At 30.5% G+C, this 13608-nt stretch overlaps 1 protein-coding gene across 2 annotated transcripts in view; it reads left to right on the top strand.

The window, feature by feature from the left end:
* The first annotated feature begins 9482 nt into the window (after positions 1-9482).
* LOC132756239 (guanylate-binding protein 2-like) overlaps positions 9483-13608 on the top strand; it is a 28100-nt gene continuing 23974 nt past the window's right edge. For both annotated transcript variants that reach the window (XM_060747256.1, XM_060747255.1), the window contains exon 1: positions 9483-9613. In XM_060747256.1, coding sequence (XP_060603239.1) covers positions 9576-9613 — 38 coding nt within the window. In that variant the 5' untranslated portion in view covers positions 9483-9575. The remainder of the gene's footprint in view (positions 9614-13608) is intronic.

Below are 13608 nucleotides of genomic sequence, written 5' to 3'. Positions count from 1 at the left end.
GCCGTTTGATATACTGAAGTTAGTAATATTTTGAGATTGTAAAGTATCAAGTGTAATAAATGAATCATATTTTCCAAGGTTAAATGATTATAATGGTCAATTTTCTTTTTACCATCTTGCATATTAAAACATTTAGCTATCGTTTTATTCATTGTAACCACAATGTAACCTTCTGTAGGAAAAACATGCAATAGTTCGATTATTTGGGTCATTTTTTTTTAAAATACAAACAAACCGTTTAAAGAATGATGATAATTTGAAGCTAAGGGGAAAACTCCTCAGTGATAAAACAGTAACTGCTGTGATATGGACTGTGGATTGTCTCTCCTTAGAGGTAAAAATAAATAGTCTCTTGTAATTCTTTTAGAATGGCTTTCATGTATTTTATGTTTGTGTTTATCGTTTTATATGTAATTTCATGTATACATGTAAAGATGAGACTGAAATAAAGAAATATATAAAAAAATACAAACATAATCATCATTATGACACGCGCTATTGAGCAATTATCGTCTAGTTTGTGTTTTTCACACGTCTGAAGGGAACAGATGAAAGAAAACTATTAGTCGAGATAAACAAAGATAAATAGTGTGAAAATAACTGTTGGGGCTGAAATTTTACATCGAGATACTGAAAATATCGAAAAATAAAAATATCGAGATAAACAAATATTTCCAATAAAGATAAAGAAGGAAGAAAATCGGGACTTTCAAAATTTCATCGAGATAACGAAATATCGAGAAAAGCGATGTCGAGATAACGATAGTTGACCGTATTTGAATGGGGTATTGTAATTTGAGAAATTAGTCGATTTAAACTATTGATAATTGTTTGTTTGATATCAAACTACTTGAAATTGAATCGATATATAAGATCAGGGCGTGCGCAGAGAATGGCGATAAAGATTAACAAAGGGGTACGCTAATTGTAATTAAAGCCAGATTACTTATAAATTCGGCATTATTACAAAAGAGATCGGGTGTCACGACTAACCGAAATACCGAAACACTACCTAAATACCGGAATACCCCCGGAATACCCGATAACAGATATAAGAAAGCCTAAATACCTGGTAGTAATGAGGTGTAATAAATCAATAATTACTAAGTTAAAAACGCTTATATACTTTTTCAAAGGTCAATGTATATGTTTTCTTTACCGAAATAAGTAAATCAATTGATGCCTGATTTCATTTCGTCATGTCGGCATGATATCCACGACATACATAATGAAACAGAAAAAAATGAACATGTATAACTGAGTTAAAAGCAGACCTGGGGATGATTACATTGATCAGTAATTGATTTAATTACAATTACTTTCAGATTTTATTGTAATTGATTACTCAGACTTGCCTCTGTAATCAATTAAATTACAATTACTTTAAGAAAGTAATTGATTGATAATTGATTACATTCAATGTATAACTATAAACAAGTTTTTTAATGCTATTTAATATATACGTTATAAACATTATATACACAAAATCAACAGTCATCAATTTAACACACTTTTAGTTATTGTCACATCATATTTTAGCATTGCACTTTAGCATCATAAGTTCATGCAGACTGCATCTATGAGGACGGAAAATTTTGAGCGCAACACTAGACAAACGCTCTACAGGGGCTGATGATGCAGATATGGTCCTCAGTCTTCTTGGTGTAGGTTTCATAATGAACTCTCTGCAACAGAAATTTTGAAAAGTGTTAATTGTACAGTATGCTGTATACAGGTGTTAAAGCAGGTGTGAAAACAATAAATTTTTGTATGGGAATTCAAAGAGACAATAGGCTTTACAAAGAAATTATCAATTTTTTACAAACACTTCAATTGTACAACAGTATCCATTATAATATAGACACAGTGTCTATCACCTTACAAAATAACTGTTGCATATAATTAAAATATGATAATATGCATCTGACATAAACTTTAGAATATATAAAGTAAAGAAGTTACCTACATTGTTTGAAACTTTTTTTAAACATGGTTTAACCAAAATATGTGAAACAAAATTTAACATACCTTTATGAGGGTAATAAAATTTGAATGTGACTTAGTGTTTCCATTTATCTTCCTATAGCACATTTTGCATTGTGCTGTCACATTTCCAGATGTCTCTTTAGGAAATTCAAAGACATCATAAATCCAATGATTTGACATTTTAGTTAGCATACCAGCCAAACAATGATGTCTATCTTTCAGATAGAATTTGGTTAACTGTATGGATTAAAACTTATTTCTTCATTGTGAGTGATGTCTTAAAACATCTCACTTGATATTTTACTACCTTTATGGACAATCATTTTTATCATTTACTTCAAATATGGATATCAGTATAGAACATTCTTTCTATTCAATAAAAATGTTGCTATTGTGTATCAAAATCAATCAATTAACACTCTTCAATTTGTGATTCAAGATCATTATAAAGGAGCATAATTTAAACTAATTAACATGTGAAATAAATCATTTGAATTTCAATAGTTTCATGTAAAGTCTGAAAGTAATCAACATCAAACAAATTGTTGTAATCATAATTACAGACTGAATTTTAGCTGTAATTGATTAATTACAATTAATGTAATCAATTTTGAGCAAGGTAATCAATTACATGATGATTACAGTGTAATCATGTAATCAATTAAAAAATCGATGATTACGATTAGTGACTACCCCAGGTCTGGTTAAAAGAGCCGGATTTTTTTCTTTCGTCATTTGTAGCGATAGGATTGTTTTTAACCTTCTGTTGTCTAATGATTTCAAACAATTTGTGACATAAAAAAGGTTATTCACATATATCAATTTTAAAGACATTTTACTTACAAATCAGCGTTATTGCAATTTGTATTGTTCTAATTTCTGCTTTCGATATCAAAGCACTAATTAAATGATATTTTGGTGAAAACCTACGGTATTCCTGCCCGAAAAAAGTATCGGGAGTATTTCGGCTTCTTTAATCTATCATTAATGGGTATTTCGGCTTTCTTATATCTATTATCGGGTACTCCGGGGGTATTCCGGTTTTTCGGTAGTGTTTCGGTATTTCGGTAAGTCGTGATACTGAAAGGGATCTAATATTTTTGAATTCGGTATCGTAAACTAAGCCAGAGTTTTGAGGAATTAGCCGATTTAAACTATTGAATTGGGGTTACTTGACCAAATTTTTGATTTTCACTTTTTTAATTTTCTAAATCTATGAAATATCAGAAGTAATTTCTGAAAATTTGAAGGTCGTGACTTTCTTATTTACAAAGATATACATAATTTTGTGTGAATGGTGTCCAGTAAGTAATTAAAAATACACATAAAAATTTTTGATCTTTGTGATGTTTAAAGGTGCATGAGGAAAACAATTTTTGAAGCTCAAATGAATTTTGTGAAAAAAATTTTTTATTTTATTAAAGTTAATAAATGTTGTAGAATATTTTTGGAATACAGCCACCATAATTAAAGCATCATTAACATTATGTTGCCTAGCAACGGACCTATTCTTGGGTTCTTCCTGGCCTTTTTCGTGTTAAAAGTTATGTGCTAGGTTTATTTTATAACACTTGCAAGTATCAATACGAAATATATTCTTCTTTCACATTTACAAATGGTTCTAATGCATTTCTACAGTGTTAACAGGACATATTACCATTGAGAGATATCATAATACAACTTTAAAAGAACTAAACACAGTGTCCATTTATCATTCATTTATTAACTTTATTCAGATATTTACTCTGACAGCAGACAACAGTTTAATACAACAGTAAAGGAAAGATGACTCAAGTATAACATCATCAAAGTTTGTAACACTAAATAAAGGGCATCATTACGCAAATACAACATGAAGGAAGCAATATTCTGTTACCTAACAACCATGGAATATCCTAAATTTTTGTAATTTATTTTGTAAATATACAAATTTCTTGGTAAAATACAGCTAACAAAGCAGCAGAAATAAATAAATTTTCAAGGAAAATTATAAACAGTGCCTATTAATTACTTTTCAATAAATTTCCATTGAAGATACAACATATACAATCCATGTTCTGTACACTTGACTAACTAGTGTTAGTAAGTCATGTAAATCTTAGCAGAACTCAGTATTTTGGCCATGTATATTGCTCTGTATGTTTTACAATAACCAATAAGCATTTGATCAAATCACTGTTACTTTCCATATTACATAAATATATCTATCTGCTTTACAACTGATTTACATAATACCTAAGCAATAAGTAAAAATTAATCAGTGTTGCCAAGCAACCACAATATCTTCCATAATTTCCTTTTAAATTTTACAAATTTTAAGTTTGATTAAAAAAGATCTCAAAATACCATGAACAAAGCAGCATGATTACAAAAAACAAATTACAACTATTAAAACTGCAAAAAACAATCTTAATAATACTCTTGGATCAAAGTATCCTTAAACTCACTTTACTATAGGTTTTGAATTTAATATATAGATAATATACATAATTTCATAAAAGTATGTTCAGGAACATCTGGTGTTAACTACACTGTTTCACAACAAAGTAAGGACTTTGAATTGACTAGCATTATATTTAATTAAAATGACATAAAGATAATTCCTACAAAAAAATGTTCCTTACTTAAAACTGTCTCTGTATATAATTAGGTTGCTTAGCAACCAATGAATAATTATTATTTTTTTTATAAATTTCTGAATTTCCAAATTTTTACAGGCATACAGGAGATTACAACTTAGTTACAAAATAGCAATTTGTGCTATTATAAAAAATAAAAACAATACCACAAATAATGTGTAACTGAACTGAATAAGGTATTCAGAGAACAGCCTGCCTCACCATTCCTTAATAATATAAATTCAAAATGATACTTCTAATATCATGTTCACAACATTTATTTGAAGGTACATTTATGGTTTTATATTTTTGATATTTTATAACTTAGTGATGATTTTTTTCAATTATAGAGTTACAATGTGATCAAACATATAAAGTATTTCTATTATGATGCACCTGTTTAAAATCCTTCCCAACTGAAGGGAATATTGGTTGCCTAGCAGTTGTCCTCGTAAAAATCTTTTCCCGTGATAATTTTACTTGCTGTCATAGGATGAACGGTAGCAAATTATTTTCGAGGTTATCTGTATGAATCAGGACCCCATGTGCTGACAAGTCATTTATTATATAATTAAGCTCTGTTTTACTTCCAGATAAATGGAAAAATAATGAGGAAAAAATGGCGTCAAAGATCTCGCATTTTCTCGATAACGACGTCAACGTCAAGAAGCCCCATTTTTGCATTTCACTATTGATTATTGCATTTAATTGCTTTATGAGAGAAAAAGAGTCTTAATACTGCAAAATTTTAAGAAATATTTGACCAAATTAATAAATGTTACCATTGTATTAAAGGGACTCCACTGAGGTTTATTGACATGATGTGATGAAAATATTTTTTCCAGGTAAATGGATATAGTATTTCAGACAAGTCAAAGACATGTATACAAGTGTAAACATATCAAATGTGTCTGGTCGGTAGTGTTATTTAAAAAGTTTCTGTTATTGACAAACATATTTGCTCCAGTCGTAGATGAACCCAATGCTTCAATCCCGCAATTTGTTTGCCTAGTTGTTGATCCAAAACCAAATCCGCCGAATCGGCCTACTTGGGTTAGTTTCTGTTGACGACGAGCGGCCACTATTTTGATAAACGTATTTGCAATTAGGCGACAACTTGTAATGTTCTCTCAAAGCGTTGTCTGATCTTACCACGGCGCTCAATTTTACGTGACACCTGAAACACTCGCACATGTCTGATTTTCCGCTGTAATACAATACACTTGCCAGCTCGTATTTATTTGGGTACATCTGTTTAGGATAGGTTTCGAACGTCTTTAGTCTGTTCTTGTTATACTCCATGCTTCGGTCAAAGGATCTGCTGTCAGTGGCGCTCATTTTGCTTATACTGTAGCTTCGAACGGCATTCATTTATATACGTGCTGTTCGATTTCTGATCGAACGTTATTTTTAGAATGACGTTATCTTTCTTATTTATGCAACCAAAGTCTCCGCTGATTGGTCAATTTCTGCTGGCATTTTACAATTTAAAATTTCCTTATTCATTCTACTTTAAAACTATGTGACTTACAAATCAGAAAAAAAATATCTTTTGAAACTGATCAAAATTTGAAAACCAGTATCGTTTAATCATGCGGATTAATTACGTCACTAACTTACTTTTATACAATTTACTTTACCACTATTTTAATATCAAATTTTTCTTATCACAGTCATAACCGAAATTTATCTTCAAATAAAATAAAAGAAAATAAACAAAATCATAAAAAATAATAAATTAATTGACATTAGATAATATCAATGACAAAATCATGCCACTTACAATTTAAAAATAAATGCAATTATTCTAGAAAAAAATCATTCATAAGGTAAAGTAAAAAAAGTCTATTTTTTAACTTTTTATACGCCCACAAAGTGGGAGAATATAGCGTTGTACTTGTCCGTCCGTCCGTACGTCTGTCTGTCCGTCCGTCCTTCCGTCCGTCTGTCCCGAAATCTTGTGAACGCAACTCCTCTTAAACCGGATGGCAGATTTTGCTGAAAATCCAGGGATGAACAACATTAATGTGTAGATGGTTGTAAAGGAAGGAATTTTTGCTGCGACCAAATTTAACAGAATTATGGCCCTTTGTTGATTTATTCACTATATACCATGTAGAAATTTTGTGAACGCAACTCCTCTTAAACCGGATGGCAGATTTTGCTTAAACTTTCAGGGATGAACAACCTTAAGGTGTAGATAGTATTTAGGGAAGGAATTTTGGCTGCGACCAAATTTAATAGAATTATGGCCCTTTGTTGATTTATTCACTATATACCATGTAGAAATTTTGTGAACGCAACTCCTCTTAAACCGGATGGCAGATTTTGCTGAAAATCCAGGGATGAACAACATTAATGTGTAGATGGTTGTAAAGGAAGGAATTTTTGCTGCCACCAAATTTAACAGAATTATGGCCCTTTGTTGATTTATTCACTATATACCATGTAGAAATTTTGTGAACGCAACTCCTCTTAAACCGGATGGCAGATTTTGCTTAAACTTCCAGGGATGAACAACCTTAATGTGTAGATAGTATTTAGGGAAGGAATTTTTGCTGCGACAAAATTTAATAGAATTATGGCCCTTTGTTGATTTTTTCACTATATACCATCTTGAAATTTTGTGAACGCAACTCCTCTTAAACCGGATGGCATATGTTGCTTAAACTTCCAGGGATGAACAACCTTAATGTGTAGATGGTAGTAAAGGAAAGAATTTTTGCTGCGACCAAGTTTAACAGAATTATGGCCCTTTGTTGATTTTTTCACTATATACCATATATATGTTGTCAGTGGGGGCATCCGTGTCCTTTGGACACAGTTCTAGTTTTTCGTTGTTGTTGATGTTTATTAGTCTTCATATATTCATTCATCGTTTTGCTATCTATTTCTCACTCATTGCAGTAATGTTTATTCAAGCGTATGGTCTATGTATACAACAGCATTATCATTATACCTAATCAGAATATCTTTTAATCTTTTTATTCTGTAAAATACATCAAAAATATATTTGTATATCATGACTATATTAGCTTCAAAAATATATTTGAGAATGATCAAAACTACATATTCTTTCGATTGGACATAATTATAACGTTTATATTCTTCGACTTTTAAAGGGACTCCACTAAGGTTTAAAAGCCTAAAACATAACATTTGAATGTCTTACATAAATGAGCTGGGGCACTTTATACTTTGAAATTAATTTAAAATAATATCTTTCTCTTTTCTTAGCCCGATATGAGTGAAAAGTAGTTAAACGCTTTTCATTATGGGTCATTCTCTAGTCTAGTACTGGTGTAACACTCCAGGAACGATGGTTAGGAAACTTCCCGCCTATATGACTGAAATACTGTTGGGTAAAGGCGTAAAATGAAACAAACAAACAAACTCTGCACACATCCTGATCTTATAATACGATTCAATTCAATTTCAAGTAGTTTGATATCATACGCAATTATTATCAATAGTTTTACATCGATTAATTCCTCAAATTACAATACCCCATTCATATATATTAAATCCTGTTTATTGTAATGCACATTTAATACTATAATCTGACTTTAGTAACGATTACCATATCCACTTCGTTAAATTCCGCGCACTCCCTGGTGTTATAATGCGATTAAGGATAAAGCTCGAATTCGCTATTCCTTTCCTTATCTGTTTACATCAATATTGACAAATAGGGGTGTCGATAATTGTTATATTACTCTTTTCTTCATTTATTTAGTTTTATATGAAAATTAAGTTTATGTAGCATCGAATTCATTTTATCAATTTATCTATTAAAATCAAGTCATAACCAAATTTTAAATCAATACTTTAAATTACCAGACAATAGAACAGAATAAAACGGACTTGAATGACTACAACATTTTTACTGATATCAGTAACAAATTAAGATTTAGATTCTTTAAGAGGATGTTAATAGTTATTTATTATGTAATTTGGTATAAATCAGTATTTTACTTTTTACCGCATCGTAATCTATTCAAAAGTTTGATTCTTTAAAAGAACCCGTATTTAAAATTTCAAATGTGACCAATAATTTCTTCAAATTAGACATAATTAAAACTTTTATATATTTGCTACAATATATCGCGTATAAATATTTTCTCATCGAAAATTGTAGTAGTTCAGTATTGTTATTTATACCTTATAAGAATCTATTTAACAGGGATATCACTATTCTGTATAACAAAGAACATTAATATCAAATTTGACCAAACGTTCATCCATATTTATTCTTCTTATTAGCTTATTAGTATAACGCATTCATTTTATTCAAATGTGACCTAATGCTGACGGGTTTTTATATAAATTTGCCGGTACAAGAATTATATTTTATTTTCTTCTTAAAGGAATCATTATCTATACTTTTAATCAACATTCCTAAATAACCCCCTTTGTCATTTTTAAAATGCATGTTTAATATAAATAATCTAACTAACAATACACCTTTGTTTGTATTTTTATTCCCTTTGTTATAAAACGCGTCTTATACAAGTAAGACCAATTATATAATACACACTACCTAATTACGTATCTAATCAACAATATATTGCGTAATGCCATTCAAACTAGAACGCGCATACGCAGTAAGTGGTCCTAAAGTGTTCCATATACTACTTACAGTAATTATAAGTATATGGTATAAGTAAGATGAAACGGATCGGCAAAAACGACCGGGGTGAACTATTTGAATTATATACAAATTAGGAGCAGCGGTTGCTAACGCTCCCGTGCACTTAATTTGTATATTATACTTATATATGAACTACAACCTATACGTCTTAATTATATTTTCTTGAATATCGTGATTGTTCCTATTGAACTCATAAGTCTAGCCTATCCTTGAAGTTATCTTATACACGATGAAAATTGTAATTTCAGGGTATTCCAGATCACGACAACAAGATCTTCATTATAGCTGCACTGTTAAGCAGTACCCTTGTTTACAATGTAATGACAGCATTCAACCAGGATACAGTCGAAAAATTAACGTATCCTTTTTTGTTAATTGACATCTTTGTATGAATAGCTCGTCATTTATTGTAAACTACTTTTTTCATTATCTGGAATATTCTTTATATTATAAATATTATTAACAAGTAATGTATATTGCATCTTAACCTTATCTATCACTTCATTTTAGATACTTCAAGATATTTTATATCTGTTAAAAGAGAATAATTATGTTTCCAAAGACCTTTCCATGTTTAAAGTCATCAGATTCTAATTTCAGTGTCATAATAGAGTGATCTGATTGGAAACGTGCCTCAATTAGTATAATGCTTCACAAATTGTTGCATAGCTTCAGATTAAAAACTATCAACCAGTCAACCAGACTCATAAATACACTTAGTTATTGTATTTCTTGTATTATATGAATTGTAATTAATTGTTATTAATATTTTGTACTCAATACTACATTGTACTTCCAAATAGAAAAGCGACTTCTCTGGACTTGGATGTTCTATAGCTAAAATTAGAAAACGTAATACTTCTATTCGCTTTTTCATACCATTTAATCCTCTTCAGTCCAGAGATAATATTCGTCCCATAAAACCACATTTAAAAGGCACCACTGTAATTTTATATTATGACAACGGAATTTTTTTCAAACTATGATAAAAAGTTGACATGTTTTTGTGTCACATGTTCTTAGTTACTAAAATCTACAAACTCACTCTTTTGATAATAATATCTTTAATAAATCTGATTCCTTCATTATAAAAACTTTGAATATGAAAGCGTCTTTTTTCCTGCTACCAAGTTATAATAATGGCATGTGTAACACTTGTTCTATACTATCTCTACAAAGTTTATCTGTGAAAATTATATAAGCTTTTATAACACCTATACTACAGGAATTTTTAATTTTATAAATTGTCAGTTTACAGAACAACTTACCAGGACACTTTATAAATTTAAATAAAGCTGTCACTAGCTTTAGACATTTACTGTTGCTATTATAAACCAATTTACCTTCATAGAATGTATAGAACTGTCAATATTAATCATATTTAGACCACCCTTCTTTTATGTTATGTTAATTACTGATCTTTACTTTACCTTTCTTTATAAAATTATAAAATAGGTCATGAAGTGTTTTCAAAAATACAAAACTGAATTAGGCGTTGGTAAACTTATAAAACAATGTGTAAATAAAGGAAGGTTTTTCCTATCAGTGTATCACTTTGTTTCCAGATTTTTATACTTCACAACAGCCGGTGTCAAGTGCTTTATGCCAGCTGTAAAAAGTTGCCCCATACTTCACTTCAGTGTTGTTATATTCTTCTGGTCCTTCGGGATCATTGATGCCAGCACTATTAAGTGTTGAGAATTGAGTACCGCTCAAGCCTTTGCTGGGGGCGGGGGGGTTGGGTCGTGAGGGATGTTGCGTTTGTTCGTTGCCCCTCATGTGCGAACTCAATCAAATCGAGTCTGCAATTTTCACGTAATTTTGTTGTGATTAGTGCTTCCAAGGGATCACTTTGTTTCGAGGTTTTTATACTTCAATACTTCACAACAGCAGGTGTCAAGTGTTTTGTGCCAGCTGTAAAAAGTTGCCCCGTAATTTACTTCAGTGTTGTTATATTCTTCTTGTTCTTGGTGATCATTGATGCCAGCACTATTAAGTGTTGAGAATTGAGTACCGCTCAAGCCTTTGCTGGGGGCGTGAGGGATGTTGCGCTTGTTCGTTGCCCCTCATGTGCGGACTCAATCAAACAAACAAGAATAAAGATCAACAAGGCAAAGGCAACGTTCACAGGACAAGGCACCCCGACACACCCAAGTAAGGCACCCAGAAGGCACCAAACAAACACCTGGAGTGGAAACAAGGGCGAAAGGACTGGGACATGTAATGTGAAATAATATAAACAAAAACGAAGCCATAAAGGAATTAAAGGGATAAGTAAGGGTAAAAAGGTGGGGGAGGGGGGTCAAAATGGGAGAGGGGGATTTAGAAAATACCTACCGTCAACGACAATCCAACAAGACAGACATCACAAAACATTTACACATCTATAACAATTAACAACACAGACATGCAAACCGAGACTGCAATTTTCACGTTATTTTGTTGTGTAAGTGTTTCCGAGCGATCAGTTTGTTTCCAAATTTTTATACTTTACAATAACCGGTGTCAAGTGCTGTGTGGCAGCTGTAAAAAGTTGCCCCGTACTTCCCTTCAGTGTTGTTATATTTTTCGAGTTCTTCGGGATCATTTATGCCAGCACTAATAAGTGTTTAGAATTGAGTACTGCTCAAGCCGGTGCTAGGGGCGTGAGGGATGTTGCGCTTGTTCGTTGTCCCTCATGTGCGGACGCAATCAAACCGAGACTGCAATTTTAACGTTATTTTGTTGTGATAAGTGCTTCCGAGGGATCACTATGTTTCCAGATTTTTGTTCTTTTTCCAGTGTCCTATACTATTTTTCACTTCCTTAAGTCTTTTCATTAAAATTTAAATCTATCATTTTCAATTTGTCTTGCTATATTTTGTACTGTACCGAATAGAGGCTTTCCAAATAACTTTAGTTTTGTCAAAATTTACTTTAATCCCAAAAATCTAGGGAAAACATATTCAATTGAATAATTTTAAAAACAGCATTAACAGACGTTTCTTATCAATCTAGCAAAATTGAATTATAATGAGCAAATTGTGTAATTATATAGTTCTTCTCCAACTATTTTTATACCGTTAACATCTTTATATTATCTTATTTTTATTGCAAAAAATTTTGCACATAAAATGTAGATATAAAGGGAATGGGAACGCCTTGTCTACAACCTCGTTTAACTTAAAAATGATAAAACACCATTTAAAATAACACAAGTTTCAGAATTATATAAAAATAAAGATATCCATTTTTAAACATGGGAAAAGATGTAGACATTTCTCTATAAAGGTTAAAGATAAAGTATCAAAATCTTTTTCAAACTCAATCATTACTAATAATTGAGTATTCTTACCAATATATCTATTCTTTACAAATCCTGTCTGATCTCTTGAAACAAAAATATCTAAAAACAAAATCAATTTCCTATGACACCTGAAGCTAATGTTTTTATAAACTACATTTAATGAAGTTATTAATCTCCAGTTTTTTTATAAACTACTTTGGGTTATTTCTTTTTGAATGTATGTTACTGTTCCGGGCTTTTGATTTCTAGAAAAAGAATTAACAGTATAAAGGAAAATTTAAAGCTTTCACAAACCTTTGACAATTTTAGACTCTTCAATCATATCAACATTTGTATATAAATAATTCATAATAACAATATGTCTGTGTTATTATATCTTTTTGATCAAATTTAAAGAATCCATATTCAAGTTCTAGAAAAGGAATAATTTTATCTGCACAATATGATATGTTTTATCTTAATTATCTTTCAAGATGAATTTCTTCAATAAATTGTTTTTCATAATTATTTCTTTCTTTGTCCTTTTAAGACCTGTAAGTTATAGTTTTACCTCCATTTCCATTAGTGTTTCCAAAAATGGTTCATCATGAATAACAAAATTACATCTTTATTTATAGGATCTAAAACATAATATAATTCATATACAGGTAAACAATATTGTACTTTGATTTCATTTATTTTATCAAGGAATTCAGTGCTATATAAAAAAAAAATTCCATAAACCTTTTCATATATTCGTGACATACAGAAATAAAACAAAAATCTTAATATATTATTGAATGATCAGATTGATACTTAATGTCAATATCACATGTTCGCACATACTTATATAAATTATTTGATATATCAATGTAGTATTTATGTCACCATGCAGTATTCTAAAAGGATAAGTGAGGCCTTTATCTTCAGAAATACTTATTTAGAACTTATTGCCTTTCTATTATTGATTTTTATTTAAAGTTACATTTAATAAATTTCATAAAAACAGAAATAGTGACATTTCATTAATAAATTGGGTTTTATATCGACTCCAGATCTTATTTTGGTGTCCAGACAACCAAAATGAG

The sequence above is a fragment of the Ruditapes philippinarum genome, unplaced genomic scaffold, assembly GCF_026571515.1.
Source record: "Ruditapes philippinarum isolate M1 unplaced genomic scaffold, ASM2657151v2 ctg7230_1_1_1_1, whole genome shotgun sequence".
Classification (NCBI taxonomy): Eukaryota; Metazoa; Mollusca; class Bivalvia; order Venerida; family Veneridae; genus Ruditapes; species Ruditapes philippinarum.
Note: the sequence above shows the minus strand (reverse complement) of the source record. Positions and strands in the feature narration are given on the sequence as shown.